Source organism: Papio anubis, chromosome 3 (assembly GCF_008728515.1).
Source record: "Papio anubis isolate 15944 chromosome 3, Panubis1.0, whole genome shotgun sequence".
NCBI classification, from domain to species: Eukaryota; Metazoa; Chordata; class Mammalia; order Primates; family Cercopithecidae; genus Papio; species Papio anubis.
Genome location: NC_044978.1, coordinates 39,776,843 through 39,795,367, shown reverse-complemented (window position 1 = coordinate 39,795,367; position 18,525 = coordinate 39,776,843). Strand labels below are relative to the sequence as shown.

General features: G+C 32.4%; 1 protein-coding gene across 3 annotated transcripts in view; it reads right to left on the bottom strand.

Moving 5' to 3' along the window:
- Positions 1-18,525, bottom strand: part of IQCM (IQ motif containing M) — a 478,893-nt gene that overhangs the window by 197,315 nt on the left and 263,053 nt on the right. For all 3 annotated transcript variants that reach the window (XM_031664245.1, XM_031664246.1, XM_021938849.2), the window contains 2 exons: positions 16,967-17,111; positions 12,606-12,740 (listed from right to left, as the gene is read on the bottom strand). In XM_031664245.1, coding sequence (XP_031520105.1) covers positions 12,606-12,740; positions 16,967-17,111 — 280 coding nt within the window. The remainder of the gene's footprint in view (positions 1-12,605; positions 12,741-16,966; positions 17,112-18,525) is intronic.

Below are 18,525 nucleotides of genomic sequence, written 5' to 3'. Positions count from 1 at the left end.
GGTAATATATCTGGCAGGGAAATTTCTACTGCTTTTTTTGTCTTTAGAATTTTAGTCAGTGACAGTGATGGTATAGGGATTATCCTTTAATCCATTCGAACGTATTTCTTACTTTAAAAATCTAGGGACCTTAACTTTCTTAGAATTAACTTATTTGGCACTCACTTTACAATTTATTTAAATACATAAATAGGTGATGAGACCTTGGTTAAGAGCCACTATTTAAATATTTGTTTAATGTTAAATGTAAACCTTAATGCTAGAAAATGCATACTATAAATTGTAAGTGTACATTCAATTTTGTGCCTTTTCTGATTAGTATTATGAGTTAAACCCCACACAAAAGAGAAAGAGATGGTTCTGATATCTGCCTTTATTACAGGAAGTTGTGAATGCTGATGGGCATTACTATTGATGCATGTGCTATGCAAATATGCTTGTATGTGTGTATCTGTGTTTACTTCAAAAGATGACAAGTGCATATGAAGAGGTATATGAAAATCATGTCCTCTATATCCAAACCACAGAACAATGTCAGCCAAAAGGATGTTAGGTCCCTCATGATGCTAAAATTATATACACAGTGGTATCTAAGGAATCATTGACAAGAATATTTTTAAAGAATAAAAACTCAATAATTTTATAGTAGGAACATGAGATATTTACATTAATCTCTGAAAACCTATGCCCCCAAGAAGTTTACTCCATAAATACCTCCTTTTATAAGTCAGCATGGTTTATAAAAGATATAGCTACACCACTGTATTCCATGTTGATTTCAATATGAAAACTGAATTTTAAATTTTGGAAATCAAAATACCAAAATTAAACTCTTATGGACCAATCATGGCTCTAGAGGTAAGCTTTTTAAAAAAGCAAGCTTTTAGCATAAACAATTGGTTTATGTTCTGCCAAACTGGCAGCTCCCAGTAAGAGGCTTGCTTTTACAAACCTGAATCATAAGCTTTCAATTCAATACTACTAATAATTTATATCGTGCATGATAGGCTTCACAGCATGGAAGCATCATGTTGCCTTATTGAGCAATGCATAATGTATAATAAAAGCTTGATTCAGAAAAGCTAGAAAAATGTTCATTACTAAATGTGACTTAAGCAAATTCAGTGAGAACTACAAAGCATTATGACAGTAAAGGACTGAAAACTACCTTAAGTCTTTTGGAAGTTTTCATTTTACTATGGCAATTTATAGGACTCTGGACCAAGATAAATGCCAGAAAAAAATAAAAATATCCTTAATATTATATTTATGATGTTGGGATAAGTATATTAATTAAAATTTTGCATATCTTAACAGCTTGTATATCAAGAATTTATGATACAATATATTATATTAGTGTTCCTTTCATGTATCAGAGACTTGTATAGCTAAGTTGTTCTCATCAGGGAGTTTATATTCCTGATATTATAGTAATTTAATATTATAAAACAAAGACTTGCTAGTGGCTCTCTGCATGTTAGGAGTACTGGGTGTATAATCTTAATAAACAGTGATCTAACAAAAGGAACCAAAAGGCTTGCTCTCCAGCAGACTTATGAAAGTAATTATACCTTTATTGAAGTTATACCGTTCTAAAGCCCCTGCTGTTCCCACTGTTTCTTAAAGATGGTTACTTTCTACTTAAAGAAAACAGACACACTTTAGAAGAATAACTGTTGTTAAGTAATATTACAGAATTTAATCAGATTCTCTGTGCAGCTTATATAACAATGGTACAAATATATCAAACCAAATAATAAGAGTCAAAGGTCTAAAAAATACAGAATGGCAAATTAGAGTAACTTACTAATTGGAGTAACAACTCACATGACTGTAGGGTAGACAGGAAAGTGGGGGGGGAAGAAAAAGTCTTTCGCTAACCATGATGATTCCCAGGGGCTTTAATAGGCTTTGCACAGCTATTGCTAGGGTGGAAGCAGGCATTAACAGAGTTAAATAATGTAAGATGAGACCATCTTTAAAAAGTGCTAGGGAAGAGAGCAAGCAGAATCGTAGAAACAGCTGCCTGGATTAGGTAGCTAAAGCAAGGTGATGATAAGACAAATCTTTCAGGGTTGCTCTTTGCCTTTAGTGTTTGGTTTCTTGTTTATCCAGAGGTATTCAGCTCTAGGGGAAAGGGTTTAAATAGCTTCTACTGACAAAATTGATTTATTTCCAAAATCTAATTTGCATTGTATATTTGAAAACATCCATTTACAGTAGGCAGATGATAGGTAAATAATGAACTGAAAACAATAGAATCCCATGGGGAAAAGCAATCATAATTAACTAGATCTAAATAAATGATCAGATGTCTTTTAGTCAGCAGTTTTAGTAGCATGGCTCCCTCTCCAGGTATCTACCCCACAGACACAGACTTTCCCCTATTCAGTGTTACCAGCTATCCTGAAAATTCTAATCTGCTTTGCACATTGACTGTCTTCTATGTGTTAAACCTTTGTTTTTATTTTCTTATCTAGTTAACTCATCTTCCAATGATTAACTCATATCCTACCCTCTATCTAAGGAACATATAATTAATACTATATCATCTGAGCACTTGATACATGTGTGAATGTCTAAGCACTTGCAACATGGTATGTATGTAGTTATATGGGTGTATGTCTCTCTAGCTATTATGGAGAGTCTGAAATATTTGAACCACATTACTTTTCACAGCACATATTAAGTGTTTAAAATATATTTAATTATATTTCCAAACAATTTCATTGAAAAAGACTCTATATTGCTTCAACTAAGGAAGGTATCCATTAGCACGCTGTCATGTATTTCCTTTCACTTTTTGACTTATTCCTTAAATTATTAACCAGAAAAGAGAATGTACTTTTATCTCTCAGATGGGTGAAAGCATTAAAGAATACCTACTAAATATCAGAAAAGTGGCAGCCTGCTACACAAAAGTTGTAGACACCGCTGCCCAAAACCTTTACATAAGTAAATCCTGGAGCAGGCCATAATGGTAAGGGGAGAATCCATAGTTGTAACAATATGGTATCTAAAATTTCCAGTACTCAACAATAACAACAACAAAATAAGACATGCCAAGAAATGGAAAAGGGTGACCCATACTTATGTGAAAAGGAGTTACATTTAACAGACAAAGAACTCAAAGACACCGCTATAAACATGTCTAAATAATTAATATACATTATATTTAAAGAATTAAAGAAAAATATGATACAATTAAAAATAGAGATTATAAAGAGAAATAGAATCAATAATATGAAACTAAATGTATTCTAGAGTTGAAAAATACAATAATGAAATAAATTACAAAATGGTCTCAGCCACAGGTTTGAAAAGGCAGAAGAAAGAAATAGTGAATTTGAAGGCAGATTAATAGATGATATCCAATTTGAACAACCGAACAAAGAAAGATTTAAAAATAAACTGCATCAGAGACTTCTGGGAAAACTTTAACTGTACTAACATAAATATAATGAGAGTTATCAATGGAAAGGAGGGAGGAGGAAAAGTGAATAAAAATATATTGGCTGAAAATTGCCAAATTTGATGGAAAACATTAATCTAAAAATCTAAGAAGTTCAATGAATCCCAACTATAATAAACAAACATGAAGTGATCGCATGTAAACACACCATAGCCAAACTGTTGAAAGACAAAGGCAAAGACATACTCTTGAAAATAGAAAGAGAAAAATGCCTCATCATACACAAGATAACAAAAATAAGATTAATGGCTGATTTCCCATCAGAACTAATGGTGGTCAGAAGGCAGTGGAAGGACATATTCACAATTCTGACTGAAAAATAAAAAATTGGCAACGAAGAATTCTATATCCAGCAAAACTATTATTCAAGAATAAAGGTGATAAAGACATTTCCAGACATAAAGACATTAAATGAATACACTACCAGAAGACCTGCTGAAAGAAAAAGGCACCAGATGGTAACTCATATCCAGAGAAATAATGAAGAGCAAAGGAAATGGTAAATGGTAAAGAGCAAAAGAAATAATGAAGAGCAAAGGAATTCATATATATATATGAATATATATACACATTTGCAATACACATTTGCAGATATATTTTATATACTTATATATTTGTTTTATATATATATAACAGTATAAAAGATATCTGCAAATATCTTCTCTTAACTCCTTTCAAAACTATATTATTATATAAAACATAATTATAAAACTGTATTGCTAGGCTTATAAATTTCATATGTTATATATATGACAATAACAACACAAAGGAAGTATGACAGGCAGCTGTACTGAAGCAAAGTGACTATGTTTAACTGGAATTATTTTCATATTTATCTAAAAATATTGTAATAAATTAAAATGTATATTGCAACACCTAGAGCAATCACTAAGAAAATAATTATTAAAATATACTTTAAAAATTCCTGGTATAATTATAATGATAAACTAAAAGTATACATACAAAATTCAAAAGAAGAAAGTAAACGAGGAACATGGGGACAAAGGAGACATGAATCATATACAAAATAGTAAAATGACAGACATAAATGTAGCATATCAATTATTGTACCAAATATGAGTGAATTAAAGACTCCAATCAAACAGACTATATTTTTAAAAGATCAAACTCTATGCTCTCTATAAGAAAAACACTTTATATTCAAATATGCAAATAGGCTGAAAGAAAATAAACTATAGACCAAAAAGTAAGAGTAAGTCATTAAAATTCTTGGAAAAATTGTAGAAGAAAACCTTTATCTTGTTACAAGCAAAAACTTCTTAGATATAACAACACAAGCATACCCAAGAAAAGAAAAAAAAAACCTGATGCATTATACTTTATAAAAATTAAAAACCTTTGCTTTTCAGGGATGCCATTAAGAAAAGAAAAAGATATTCCACAGCCTGGGAAAAATGCTTGTAAATTATATATCTAATAAGGAATTTGTATCCAGAATAGAAAGAAGTCAATAATTTAATAAGAAGAAAATAAAGCTCTCAATTGAAACAATATGCAAAAGTTTTGAATAGGCTTCTCTATAGAAGATAAATAAAAATGTCTAATAAAAGATGCTCAATATCATTCATTATTAGAGAAATGCAAATTAAAACCACAATGAGATGTTCATAGCAGCATTATTCATAACAAAAAGGTAGAAACAACCTAAATGTCCATCAACTAATGAATAGATAAATAAAATGTGACTTATTTATACAAAGAAATCTTATTCAGCAATAAGAAGGAATGAAGTACTTAAAATATGCTACAACATGGATGAACCTCAAAAATATTGTTGAAAAAAGCCAGTCTATATATTGTAGACTATATATTTCATGATTCTATTTATGAGAAACTTTTAGAAATGACAAATCTATAGAGACAGAAGGCAGTCTAGTGGTTGTCTGGGGCTGGGTGTCAGAGTAGAGATTACTCATTTTGGGCCCAAAATGATGTTTTGAGGTTATGAAAAATCTTTAAATTTAATCTAACATGCTTATGGTTATACACCAATGTACATTTACTAAAAATCATTTAACTGAATCCTTACAATGGGTGAATTTTTTAAGATGTAAATTATATCTCATTAGAGAAGTCAAAAAATAAAAAGAGAATTGGCCAGGAGCAGAGGCTCATGCCTGTAATCCTAGCAGGCCAAGGCAGACAGATCGTCTGAGGTCAGGAGTTTGAGATCAACCTGGCCAACATCGTGAAACCCCATCTCTACTAAAAGAAATACAAAACTCTAGCGGGGCATTGTGGTGGGCACCTGTATTCCTACCTACTTGGGAGGCTGAGGTAGGAGAATCTCTTGAACCCAGGAGGTAGAGGTTGCAGCGAGCCAAGATTGCACCACTGCACTCCAGCCTGGGCAACACAGCAAGACTTCATCTCAAAAAATTAAATTAAATTAAATTTAAAAAGAATCTTTATTGCATCCTGATTAAATTGACTAATAAGTGCCAATAAATCAATGGATATCCCAGGTGTTATAGACTCAATTGTGTCCTCTCCCAAAATTAAACTGTTAAGCTCTAACCCCTAACGTGACTTTATTTGGAGATACAACCTTTAAAGAGGGCATTAAGGTTAAATGAGGTCATAAGGGTAGGGCCCTATTTCAACAGGACAGGAGTCTCTATAAAACTGGAAGAGATACTGAGGTGATCATGCCCAGAAGAAAGGCCGTGTGAGGACACAGAAGGAAAACAAGCTCAGAAAAGAGGCCTTAAGGGAAACCAAATCTGCTAACACATTGATCTTAGACTCCTAGTGTTTAGAACTATGAGACACTAAATTGTCATTGTTTAAGTGATCTAGTATGTGGTAATGTAGTGAACTAACTACCAGGAAGTGCCAAAGTTGACAGATAATACTGCAGATCATCTGGACCCCACAAGCTCTGTCATTACCTAACAGGCTTCATATTGTATGATTCCATTTACAAGAAATTTTCAGAAATGGCAAATCTATAGAGACAAAAAGCAGATCAGTGGTTGGCTGGGGCTGACAGTAGCAATAGAGATTGACTGTCATCCACTCTTATTTAGCAAAAACCTCAGAAAAATAGAATGAAAAGTCAAATTGCCTGAAATTAAATTTCTGATGCATGAAGCCTGAAAATATAAAGTAAGTCTTAAACAGTGAGCTTGTGAGCTGAGATTTGCACCAGCAACATATGTATAATGTGATCCTTTTATTCTATTAATGAAGAAGATAAATTGCCAAACACATTTAACCAAATATTAATGGGGGAACTTATAAGATCCTTATAAGAACTGACTACCTATTCTGATCCCTAGTCAGGAGCCTCATGCCATTCTCAAACATAAAGTTGCCAGTGTTTCACCTTTTATTTTTAGTGTGTATTTTCAAAATGTTTTGCAATAAGAATGTGTTAAATTTCTATTTTAGAAGTTATTTAAAATAAGGTTATTGTAGCATGTTACCTTTGATACGTCTTCATTCTTTTGCCATCAGAATTTTTCAGTCTTAAATTTTTTATAGTCTAAATTCCTCTATTTTAAAAATATCTTTTTAAATCCCTTCCTAAATAATTAAACTTTATGATTAGAGTGCCTGTTAATGTGAAAAACTTTTAAGAGAAAATCATTATATGTTTCCCATCTAATAAAAACAAGCTATATATTGGTAAAGGAGCAGAAAATGCAGCATTGTTGGTTTGTGGTGGACTAAGCTGTGGTCTGAGGAACAGGGGGCTCAGGAAATAGTTATAGTTTGCCACTAACTAGTCAGAAAACCTAAAATGATTCATATCATATCTCAGGTTATAATTTGTTCAGATGCATAAGATATTTCAGGTTAAACAGAACATAAGTAAGTACCTTTCATGTTTTTTAAGATTTTGGTCCAGGGCTCCTCACTACAAATGAACTTATCATTGTTGTTGAGTTTTTTGATTATCTTAATTGCAGAAAATGAACTAAAAGTTCTATTTACATGTTGGAAAAATAGGGGAAAACCTTCAAAGTCCACATTTCTAAGGACTGGACAGAAGTATAAGTAGATAATATATATATGCCCACAATTCATTATTTTCTTTACTTTGTGATATGCTATTCTCATATTATTAGTTTCATTTATTGGAATTTAAATGAATATCAAGTAATGGTTTTCATGTTTGCATATTCTGCAGCTTTTAAGATCTGCCTACACATGTAGCCGGAAGTTGCTTCATTCTCCCAAAGTAAGATTTTTAGACAAAAATCATGTCCTCAGTCACAAATTTTTTTGTTACCATAGTGATAAGAATAAAGAATGAAAAAAAAAGCTAAAAATACCTGAAGACAGTTTCAGAAATGTGACCCACTTGGTGTTGTACACTAAAGTAGTTAATCAATTGAATTAGCTACATATGCGTTCAGGTGAAATATTATACTAGATGAAAAAATGCGTAGGTTGCACATCTGGAGCTATTATACACAATCAAAGAAGTCAGTATGAATGAAGATGACAATCTAAAATGCATAAAATAAAATTCTTTTAAGAATAGAATATATACCAGAAGCAAATAGGAATCCATTAATTTAGCTCCTTCTTACATCAATTTTCTGTTGTCTTTTCGTATTTTAGAATATCTCCTCCATTTTAAATTAAATCTTATTATGCATCAAAAAGTGTTGTAGCTGGATGGACCAATATAATTAGACACATTTAAAATTACATTGGAGTGGCCCCTTTCTGTAAAGGGAAGTTTCCAATCTTCTGCATTATAATAAAAATATGCTTTTAAATTAACTTTTCTTTTGAAAATTTTAGTTTAAATAAGAATCTTAACAGACACAATCATTTACAGAAAAATCTAACATATTGCAAGGCATTAAGCTAGTCTGTGAAACATGAATAAAAGGCAGCTCTTGCTATCAAGAATGTTTTAATCATCTATCTAATTATGTTTTTATAACATTGATTTTTAAAATGTCTGCACAGAGTAGAATGGAAAAAGCATTCACTTTAACTCGAAGAGAGCAATATTAAAGTTCCAGCTCCATCAATGAGCTTAGAAAAGTCTCTTTCTAAGCCTCAGTTCTCCCATCCATAAAATATGTATAAACAAGCATATCACCTCCTCTAGCATGTAGATCATTATGATAATCAAAAGAGATGATATGGGTAGAAACCAATTGATGGCATTCAATATAAAATCTCTGTTAAAATGAGTCATTATACAATTTTGTTTAATTTTTAAACATTTTCAAAATAAAGATAATTATAAATGTTTATTTTCATAATTAAGAATATGTGAGAATTACTTACGAATAATAACAAACTTTTATTGCACACTTACAATGGACCACATATTTTACATAATTATTTCATTTAAGCCTCACAACAGTCCAGTGACTTAGATATTATCTTCTTATTACAGCTGAAAAAAGTGGGGTATAGGAAGAATATATAACTTGTCCAAAGACAGCTAGAAAGTGGTAGTATAGGGAATTAAGCCCAGGCAAGTTAACCCCAGAGCCATGCTCTAAATCTAAGCCATTATGATATATTCTAAAATACTGAGTAGAGAAAAATATCCCTATGAAGCTGTTAATTTGAAAAAAAATACATATTTTAAATTACTAACACTAGTCATATATTTTTTAACTACTTGATTAGTTATATTTTGCTGCATTTAATTTTTTTATTTTATTATTATAAGAAAAATGAAAACAACTTAAATGTATACCAATAAATACATTATAGAACATCCATATGGCAGATTACTACTCTGTCAAAAATAACACTGTAAAAATTATTTGTAGTTTTGAAACTGATGAGTATTGTTAAACAAAAACAATATGTTCAAACTATATATGGAAAATCTGGATTTTCATAAAATAATATCATATTGACAGAAAAACTTAGAGAGATAGTTAATGTTAACAATTGCTATATCTTCAAAATTTTATATACTTTTATATTTTACAAATTTTCTATAATAAAAATTAAATACTTTTATCATTAAGAAAAAGTCACTTAACCTAAACTGAAGCACAAAGTGATGTAGATGCGTCTACAAATAGGTGAACAAATATTTATCAAAGTCTAAAAAGTTGTTCCATATATTAGGATACAGCAGTGGCAAAAGAAAGTCCATAGGTAAAGAATGGTGTAAATTTGCACTAAGAATGAAAGAAGAGAACTCCAAACATATAATGAAGCATCCATCTTTACATTCTGATTTACTCACACCTTCGTACTAGTATGTGAGCCCTTTCTTTAGATTAAAAAAAAAAAAGTCTTGAAATGTTTGTTTCACTTCCTTACCATCTCTTCTCAATTACATTGTGGTGACATTATCTCTAAACACAGTAGAAAGCCAGAGCATGAGTATATAAATAGAAAGAAAAGCTAACAAACAAAAATCAGTTGCATTTCTCTACATTAACAAAAAATTATCTGAAAAAGAAATTAAGAAAACAACTCCCTTTGCAATCGCATCAAAGAAAATACAATATTTAGGAATAAATTTAACCCAAGAGGTAAAAGATCTGTACACTGAAAACCATAAGACACTGATTAAATAAACTGAAGACACAAATAATTGAAAAGATATATTGTGTTCATGAATTAGACTTTACATTGTTAATATGCCTATACTACTCAAAATTATCTATTGATTCAATGCAATCCCTATCAAAATTCCAATGGCATTTCATAAAAACCAAACCTAAATTACATGAAACTATAAAAGTTCCTGAATAGCTAAATAAATCTTGAGAAAGAAGAACAAAGCTAGTGGCATCACATTTCCTGATTTCAACCTATATTTAAAAGCTATAGTATTCAAAACAGTATGGTACAGGCATAAAAACAGACAAATAGACCAATGGAATAGAATAGAGAGCCCAGAGAAAAACCCATGCATTTATATGCAACTAATTTTTGACAAGGGTGCTAAGAATACACAATAGGGAAAGGATAGTTTTTACAATAAATGGTGTTGGGCAAACTTGATAACCACATGCAAAAGAATAAAATCAGATGTTTATTTAACACCATATTTAAAAATTAACTTGACATGGATTAAAGACTTAAATGTAAGGTCTGAAGCCACAAAACTTCTAGAAGAAAACAGGGGAAAAGCACTGTGATTGCAATCTTGGCTATGGTTTTAGTTTTTAATATGACCCCAAAAGCACACATGACAGAAGTAAAAACAAACAAACAAAAAACAGTTGGGCACAGTGGCATGTGCCTGTAGTCCCACCCACTCGGGAGGTTGAGGCAGGAGGATCACTTGAGCCCAGGAGTCCAAAACTAGCCTAAGCAACTTAGATCCCAGTCTCTATCATAAAAAATAAGAATAATTTTTAGAAAACAAGTGGGACTACATCAAACTAAAATGCTTATGCACAGCAGAGGAAACACAATCAACAAAATGAAAAGAAAATCTGTAGAATGCGAGAAAATATTTGCAACCCATATGTCTGATAAAGGATTTATATCCAAAATAAATGATAAACATACAACTTAATAGTAAAAACCCCCAAATAATTTAATTCAAAAATGGCCAACAAACCTGAATAAGCATTTTTCCAAAGAAGATATGCAAATGGACAACAGGTATATGATCATCAGGGAAATGCAAGTCAAAACAACAGTGAGATATTACCTCACACCTAGTATGATAGCTATTATTAAAAAGACAAGAGATAGCAAGTATTGGCAAAAATGCAGAGAAAAGGGAACCTTTGTACACTATTGGTAGAATGTAGATTGGTATACCCACTATGTAAAATAGTATGGAATTTCCTTAAACAATTAAAAATAGAACTACCATGAGATCCAACAATCCTACTACTGGGTATATATCCAAAGAAATGAAATCAGTTTGTTAGAGATATCTGTACCTCCATTGCAGCATTATTCACAATAGCCAAGATAAGAAAGCACTATAAGTGCCTGTCAACAAATGAATGGATTAAAAAAGTGGTATTATACACAATGGAATGTTATTCAACCTTTAAAAATAAGGAAATTTTGTCATTTGTCACAATAAAGATGAACTTGGAAGACATTATGTTGAGTTAAATAAGCCAGATATGGAAACACAAACACTGTGTAGTCTTACTTATATGTGAAATCTATAAAAGTTGATATAAAAGCATAGAGTTGGATGGCAGTTGCCAGGGCTGAGGGTTGGAGGGAATTAAGGAGAGGTTGGTCAAAACATACAAATTTTTGTCTTTCAGTCTGAAAGACAAATAAGTTCTGGGGATCTAATGTACAGCATGGTGACTGTAGTTAATACTGTATTAATTACCTGAAATTGGCTAGGAGAATACTTCTTACATGTCCTTACCACACACTCACACTCACACACACACACACACAGTGCCTATGGATGGTGATGGATATGTTGATTAATTTGATTGTGGTAGTCATTACACAATGCATATGTATCTGAAATCATCACATTACATCTTTAATATAAACCATTTTAATTTGTCAATTATACTTCGATAAAGCTGGGGAAAAAAAGAAAGAAAAGCTGAGAAAAATCTTAAGAAATTAAAGGAAAATTCATTGAGATTTTTTTCATGCTTTTGTGACAATTTACATCCTCTTATTAGTCTTTAGTGAAGAGAGAAATCTTGCTCCATTTAAATTATTAAATATTCCCATAAACAATATTTTTCACTTATTATTCAGAAAAGAAATGATTTTCTGTGAAACTATATTATATTGAAATAGCTTACAATGTTTACACATTTTAACTTGACCGTGTTCTCCAGTACCAAATCTAACTATCCAGGAGAAAGCCTCCTAGCATCAGTATTTAAAACACGATGGTTTAAAATATACTCAACTTGATGTAACTTATTTTATATCAAAAAACACCTAAAAACTATAAAAATGAAAACCATTCTTCCATCTTCCTCCAAAAAACCTGTATTGTATTAACTTCTTTTAACCTACTTTTCAAATATTTTCCTTCACAAATATTAAGATCAGATACAAATAAATTTGAGGGAAAGGACTTATAAAAAAAGTTTAGTAAAAGTAAGGGAAGGAATGAAGAAAGGAAGAGAACAACTGAGGAAAGTTGGGAAAGAGAAAAGAAGAAAGTTGAAAGGAAAAGGAGAAAAATAAGAAAAAGAAATGAGAAACTACTCACCTTGATGGACCAGGTCCCAAGTATCATCAATTTGTTTCTGAGTTGGGAAATGTCCACAGTCACTGAAGAAATTGGGGAGCTCACTTCTTTCCATTTTTGGCCAATATTCTCTCTTAGCAAACATTATTTCATAGACTAAAAGGACAAAAATGTAAAAGAAAATATTTTTTAAACAATATATCAAGTAAAAAACTTTAACTCTAGCTTTACTTTCCTGTCTACCAATAAGTCTCCATGATTAGTCTAGCACTATGTCGACCTTCTGGCAAAGGTTAGAAGGAAGTGGGCACGTTTCTCTCTCCTCACATTCCACAGTAGTGAAATTTTTACTTGATTCCCAAAGATGAATACTGGCACCTTCTATACTGGCTTCATGACAGTTGACGATAAATCCTATAATGTCAACTCAACCATGTCATAAGACATAGCTTTTATATCAGGACTTCTGAGGACCTGACACCTACTGATCCACTTCACTCTTCATTGTTTATTAACTGCTCTACTTTTTTCATCTCTTTTTGGCTTTTACTCACATTCTAACTACTTAAATTGGTAATTCCACTTTGGATGGCTTATTCTGTTTCTAAAGTTGGCCCCTAATTGGGAGCAATATCTACTTTTTGCTCACTAACTTCATGTATTTCTACTTTCACATTTAAGGTACTTTGTCACTCCTGGCTCAAGACTACCACAGAAAACCACTCAGTTGGGCCACCTGTCACTTATCTCCCATACTTGACTTTAGAAAGGAGTTAGATAACGAGCAAGACAATTGATGCATACATTTTATAAGTGTAGTTTTCCGTAAGTAATTTTTTTCTTTTTTCAAAAAAGTGACATTGAGTTTCTACTTTGAAATATGCTACATTTAACCCGATGAAGCTGATTGTATAAGAACATTTACAGGATGTCAGCAACTGCTCAAATACAGGTTTAGCTCCGACTGCCAATGGCAAAGGGCACCAAGGTGGTTTCTAACAGAAGTTATATCATCCTGGCACTCAACCACATGGATTTCAGTTTTTCTATTCATTCATTCATTCATTCATTCATTCATTTAGTTGAGGGAGATAGCTATGAGACATCAACAGATTCAAGACATATTTAGTGATTGTCTAAATATGAATAGCTATTTGAGATCCTAAAACACAGCAGTACAATAAATGAAAATTTATATTTAGTGTATGTATGACTATTTGTCTCTTTTGAAATAAGCAAACTAGAGCAGTTTCTTTCAGTGTCCCATCCATATCTCCTTGTCCCTTAATTCTGTGCATGCTAACTTGATGTTCAGTTGCCAGCATCTGCATTCCATTGCCTAAGGGCTCCCTCTGGCTACAGGCCTTCACACAACCCATCTATGCACCAAGCAGTGGGCCTCAACCAGACTCAGGAGTTGGCTGAGAAAGACCCAGCACTCAAGTTGTTTACACTGTTTTTTCTGAGTTCCCTAGAGGGATTAAGCTCCAGTTGTCCACGTGGTAATTTGCTTGATATTGCACTCTTTTTTGACCCCTCTCCCTTCTGTCTCCTTTCTCCATTCCATTAACAGTATTGCCTAGTATTAACTCCCAAGCAAATTAATTGTACTTGAATTACTGTCTCAGCATCTGATTCTAAACTAAAACAAAAAGAATATCACCTTTTACTTTTGTGATTAAGTAAATGTATTTCTCCTTGTAAAAGTATATAGCCCTTTATTAGTTTCTCCTTGAATTAATCATTTTATATGTTTCTCACAAGATAATATTGACATACCTATTAATATTATGGCTTTGAAACTGTATAATTGATAACAGTGCCCTTAACCTGTATATTATGCCCTATGAGCAAACTTTCAGCAACATGAAAGGAGAATTAGTATTCAAGGATGATATACCTAGGGTAAATACAAAATTTAAATCACAAAAATTAATGAAATTTTCTGATAATTGAAAGATGCTTAAAAAGTTGTATAGGTATCTGCCAAATATCACCCAATTAGCCATCAACACATGGAAAAGATGAAGAATTTTCTAAGTAACATGAAGACGAATTAGAACTTGCAAATTCTGTCTCTATTGAGTTACTTTACCCCTCAATGTAAATGAATGCTCTGGTTGGTAATTCTTTAAATTATTCATTTACCAAATTCTGTTCTACTGTTCAGTTCCCATGTTGGACAGACCACCATCTGTCCTAACTGGACTCTTTTATTCTGTTTTTGCCACATGTTAGCCTATTCTCAACAAAATTACCAGAGTGATGTCTGCAACACAAGTTGCTTCATAGTCCTCTGTTCCCAATCCTCCAATGGCTTCCTAGTTCTCTCAAGGTAAAATACAATGGTCTATAAAGCTTGACAAAACCTGTGCTCCCGACTACCTTTCCAATTCCATCTTGCTCTGCTCTCCAGTCACAAACTTCATTCCAGTAATACTAGTCTCCTGGCTTCTTCCAAGACTAGCAGCCTCCAAATTAAGGCCTTTGTGCTTGCTGCTGCCTCTCCTTAGAACCTTCCTCCTCCCATAGTCCACCTGGCTTATCTCTCACTATCTATAAGACTTTTACTCAAAAAACTCAGCTAGAAAGCACCAGAGTCCAGGATGGAAAACAGAAATCACATTAATTTTTTTCAAACTGAGGGGATATTTCAGGATGCAAAAATATTGAAATCTGCAGTTACAAATTGAGAAAGAGAAATCATAGAAAGAAAGTAAAGATATGAAAAATAAGCAACATTCCATAATGTGAAAAAAATCAATTTAGTGATAGTTTGGGGTATGTAGAGAAGACTAATTGAGTAAAATAGTAGGAGCATTTTGGAAAGGATATGTGATTTGGAAGTCAGTAGCTAAAAATTAAAGTGGATGGAAAAGAAAATTTGGCCAGTGTAATAACTGTAAGGTTTTAGTATATATTGTGGTATTATAAAATCAGTACATTCATATTAGATTATATAATATAAACTACTATTCATTAAAGAGTACTAAGATCTTCCTGAATTTTGTACTAGTGGTATGGAGAGTTTATGGGCAAAAGTCTTAAAATCTGACTCTCTCTCGGTTCTATAAGTAAAAGGAGTCCAAGTAGCTTCCTAATGGGAGAAGGATCTTCTCTTTTTCTGCCTCTCTCTCTCTTGCACTTTCTCATTCTTTCTTCTTCCTGTCTTCCCATCTCTCCAACACTTTGCTCCTTTCTGCTCTTTTCTCTAGAAACCAGGTTGTTGGGCTGGACTGGGTGAATTAATCTAGCAACCTCTGACTTATACAGAACAATCTCTCTTTCTCTTTTCTCTTTCTACTCTTCTCTGACTTCCTCCCTTTACCTCTAGCCACAGAAAAGAAACTATTCTAACTCAAAGAGTTCTGGTTAACTGTAAATAGCTTTTAGCACATAATTTTATCATAACTTAATGAAAACTATCATTTTAACAAATATTTTTGAGTCCTTCTTATAAACCAGGCATTTGCTAGATAGTATTTACTGATAAATATAACAGACATAATCCCTTTCTTCATGGAACTTAGTCTTAAATGTAAAATAAATACTGTATGACTAGCTGAGACTACCAACATTTTCACATTTTTACCTTATAAAGCAGCAAGACAATGATTGCAATTAAATATAATTTACTTGTATCTTTTTTTTAGTCAAGAAACTGGCTCTAATAATCTATCCTAATCCTAAGCAATACTGAATTCATTAAATATAAATATAAATTGGAATCTCTGAAAATTAAGATATAAATTAGAGAATTTGTTCTATGAATAGAATTCTAACACTAATAAGCAATATGTTGTTTAGTATGCTCAGTGTCCATTAACTACTATTCTGGTATAAATACTTAATTTTCCTTTGTGCAGCTATCCCTCCTCCAATGAAGAGTTTCGGTGCAACTCTCAAGCAAGATTCCCTACCCTCCCATTGTAAAGTGTTGGATTTGTGACTCAAGCTATACGTATCAGTTGCTATCTCCCTGGAATATGAATTTAAAGCATAGCAACAAAGAGTCTTTAAGTGGTAAGGGTTTATCTATCCCCCAGAGGCAAATTGAGATTGTCCCTTATTTCCTCCTCCCTAGATCTCTGAAGCAGTTGTGTTTAATATTCAGTCTGAAATCCAACTCTTTAACTATCTTTGCAATATTCTCCCATTAAATTTCCTTTTTGCTTTGGTTAGCTAGAATGAGTTTTCTGTTACTTGCAGAGGATCCAAATAAATTAATTCAAATATACAACATGCTAACTTAAAATGCAAATTGCTTACAGCAATATAAAATATAATCTACCTTTGCTTTCTACAGGTAATTATATTTAAAATTTCCATGGTTAAATTAACTCCAAACTTAAATTCAAACCAGAAGTGTCTGCATCACTTACATTTTTTTCGGTCCATCCATTCCTCTAGCTCTGATAAGTTGACAATTTGTCTTGTCCTCCAAAGACCACGTCGATATCTAACACGGTGGATTAGTCTGCCATACATGTTAATAGCTGCTTTCATATCCGGTCCATGATATAAAGCCTACAAAGACAAAAAAGCTCCTTATATATTTCTAGTATTTATATTTAATATGACTTGCCTCTTTCATTTAGTCTATTTCACCTAGTTTCTTAGATTATGGGTGTATTTATTGTTGGTTGCCCAGGTTGGTTAAATATATGCATTGTAGAGTAACACAATCTCCCTGTAGTTCAGAGATTTCCATTATGAATTGCTTTGTTATTATATATTCATACTTCCCATAGAATAGAGCTTCCAATATTTGCTTCTTTCACAGACACTTCCTACACTTGTGTCCGGATTTCTATAATATGTAGCCTACTCTGCCAGAAAAGATGTAGTCTTATTAAAGTATTATTCTGTAATGGATGATTCTTGTCTAAGCAGTCCACCCTGGTTGCTCAAATCTTCCTCTTTTATTTCCTTTGGAAATTGTACATTCATGTCCTTTACCTATTTTTCCCTGGGCTTTTTAAGGTTTTGTTGTTGTTGTTGCTGATTTCTAAAAGTCTCTGAATATTCAAGAAATTAACCCTTTTCAGCATATATGCACATTTTGCTTTATTAGTTTACCTGTGACTACATTCTTCTGTGTATGCATTTTCAACATTCCACCAGAAGTTTTTTTATTAAAGTTTTAAATATTTACCTATTTTGTATTTGTTTTCTCTTTTCTAAAGAGCAATTCCCTTTTAGTTAACAAGTCAACTTTTTTTACATTTTACATTTTCTGGCTTATTAATGTCTCTATATATCTTTATTAATTTACTTCTAAATAATATTTAGATTTATTTTCCTGTTCTTGACTTCTTAAAGGCTTAATTTTTAAAATTTTCATTATTTCTTGTTTGTTTAGGAATGTGTTTACATTTACACATTTTCCACTGAGTAGGCTTTCCTTTTCTGTGTTTTGCATACCATATTATAAATGAAAAAACTGAAGCAGAAAATCTTTAAATAATTTTCCCAAGGCCTCATAGCCAGTAAGTTGTATAATTGGTTTTGAAACCAGCATAGAGACATTTGAGAGCCCACTTAACTATACTCTACATCTCTACATTCCTTTTAATTTAGTGTTTTCATCCATTCCTTTTTTTTTTTTTTTTTTTTTTTTGAGACGGAGTCTCGCTCTGTTACCAGGCTGGAGTGCAGTGGATGCAGTGGTGTGATCTCAGCTCACTGCAACCTCTGCCTCACGGGTTCAAGCGATTATCATGCCTCAGCCTCCTGAGTAGGTGGAACAACAGGCACTCGCCATCATGCCCGGCTAATTTTTGTATTTTAGTAGGGATGGGGTTTTACCATGTTAGCCAGGATGGTCTCGATCTCCTGATCCGCCCACCTTGGCCTCCCAAAGTGCTGGGATTACAGGCATGAGCCACCGCACCTGGCCGTGTTTTCACCCATTCTATAGGATTTTTTTGTTTGTTTGTTT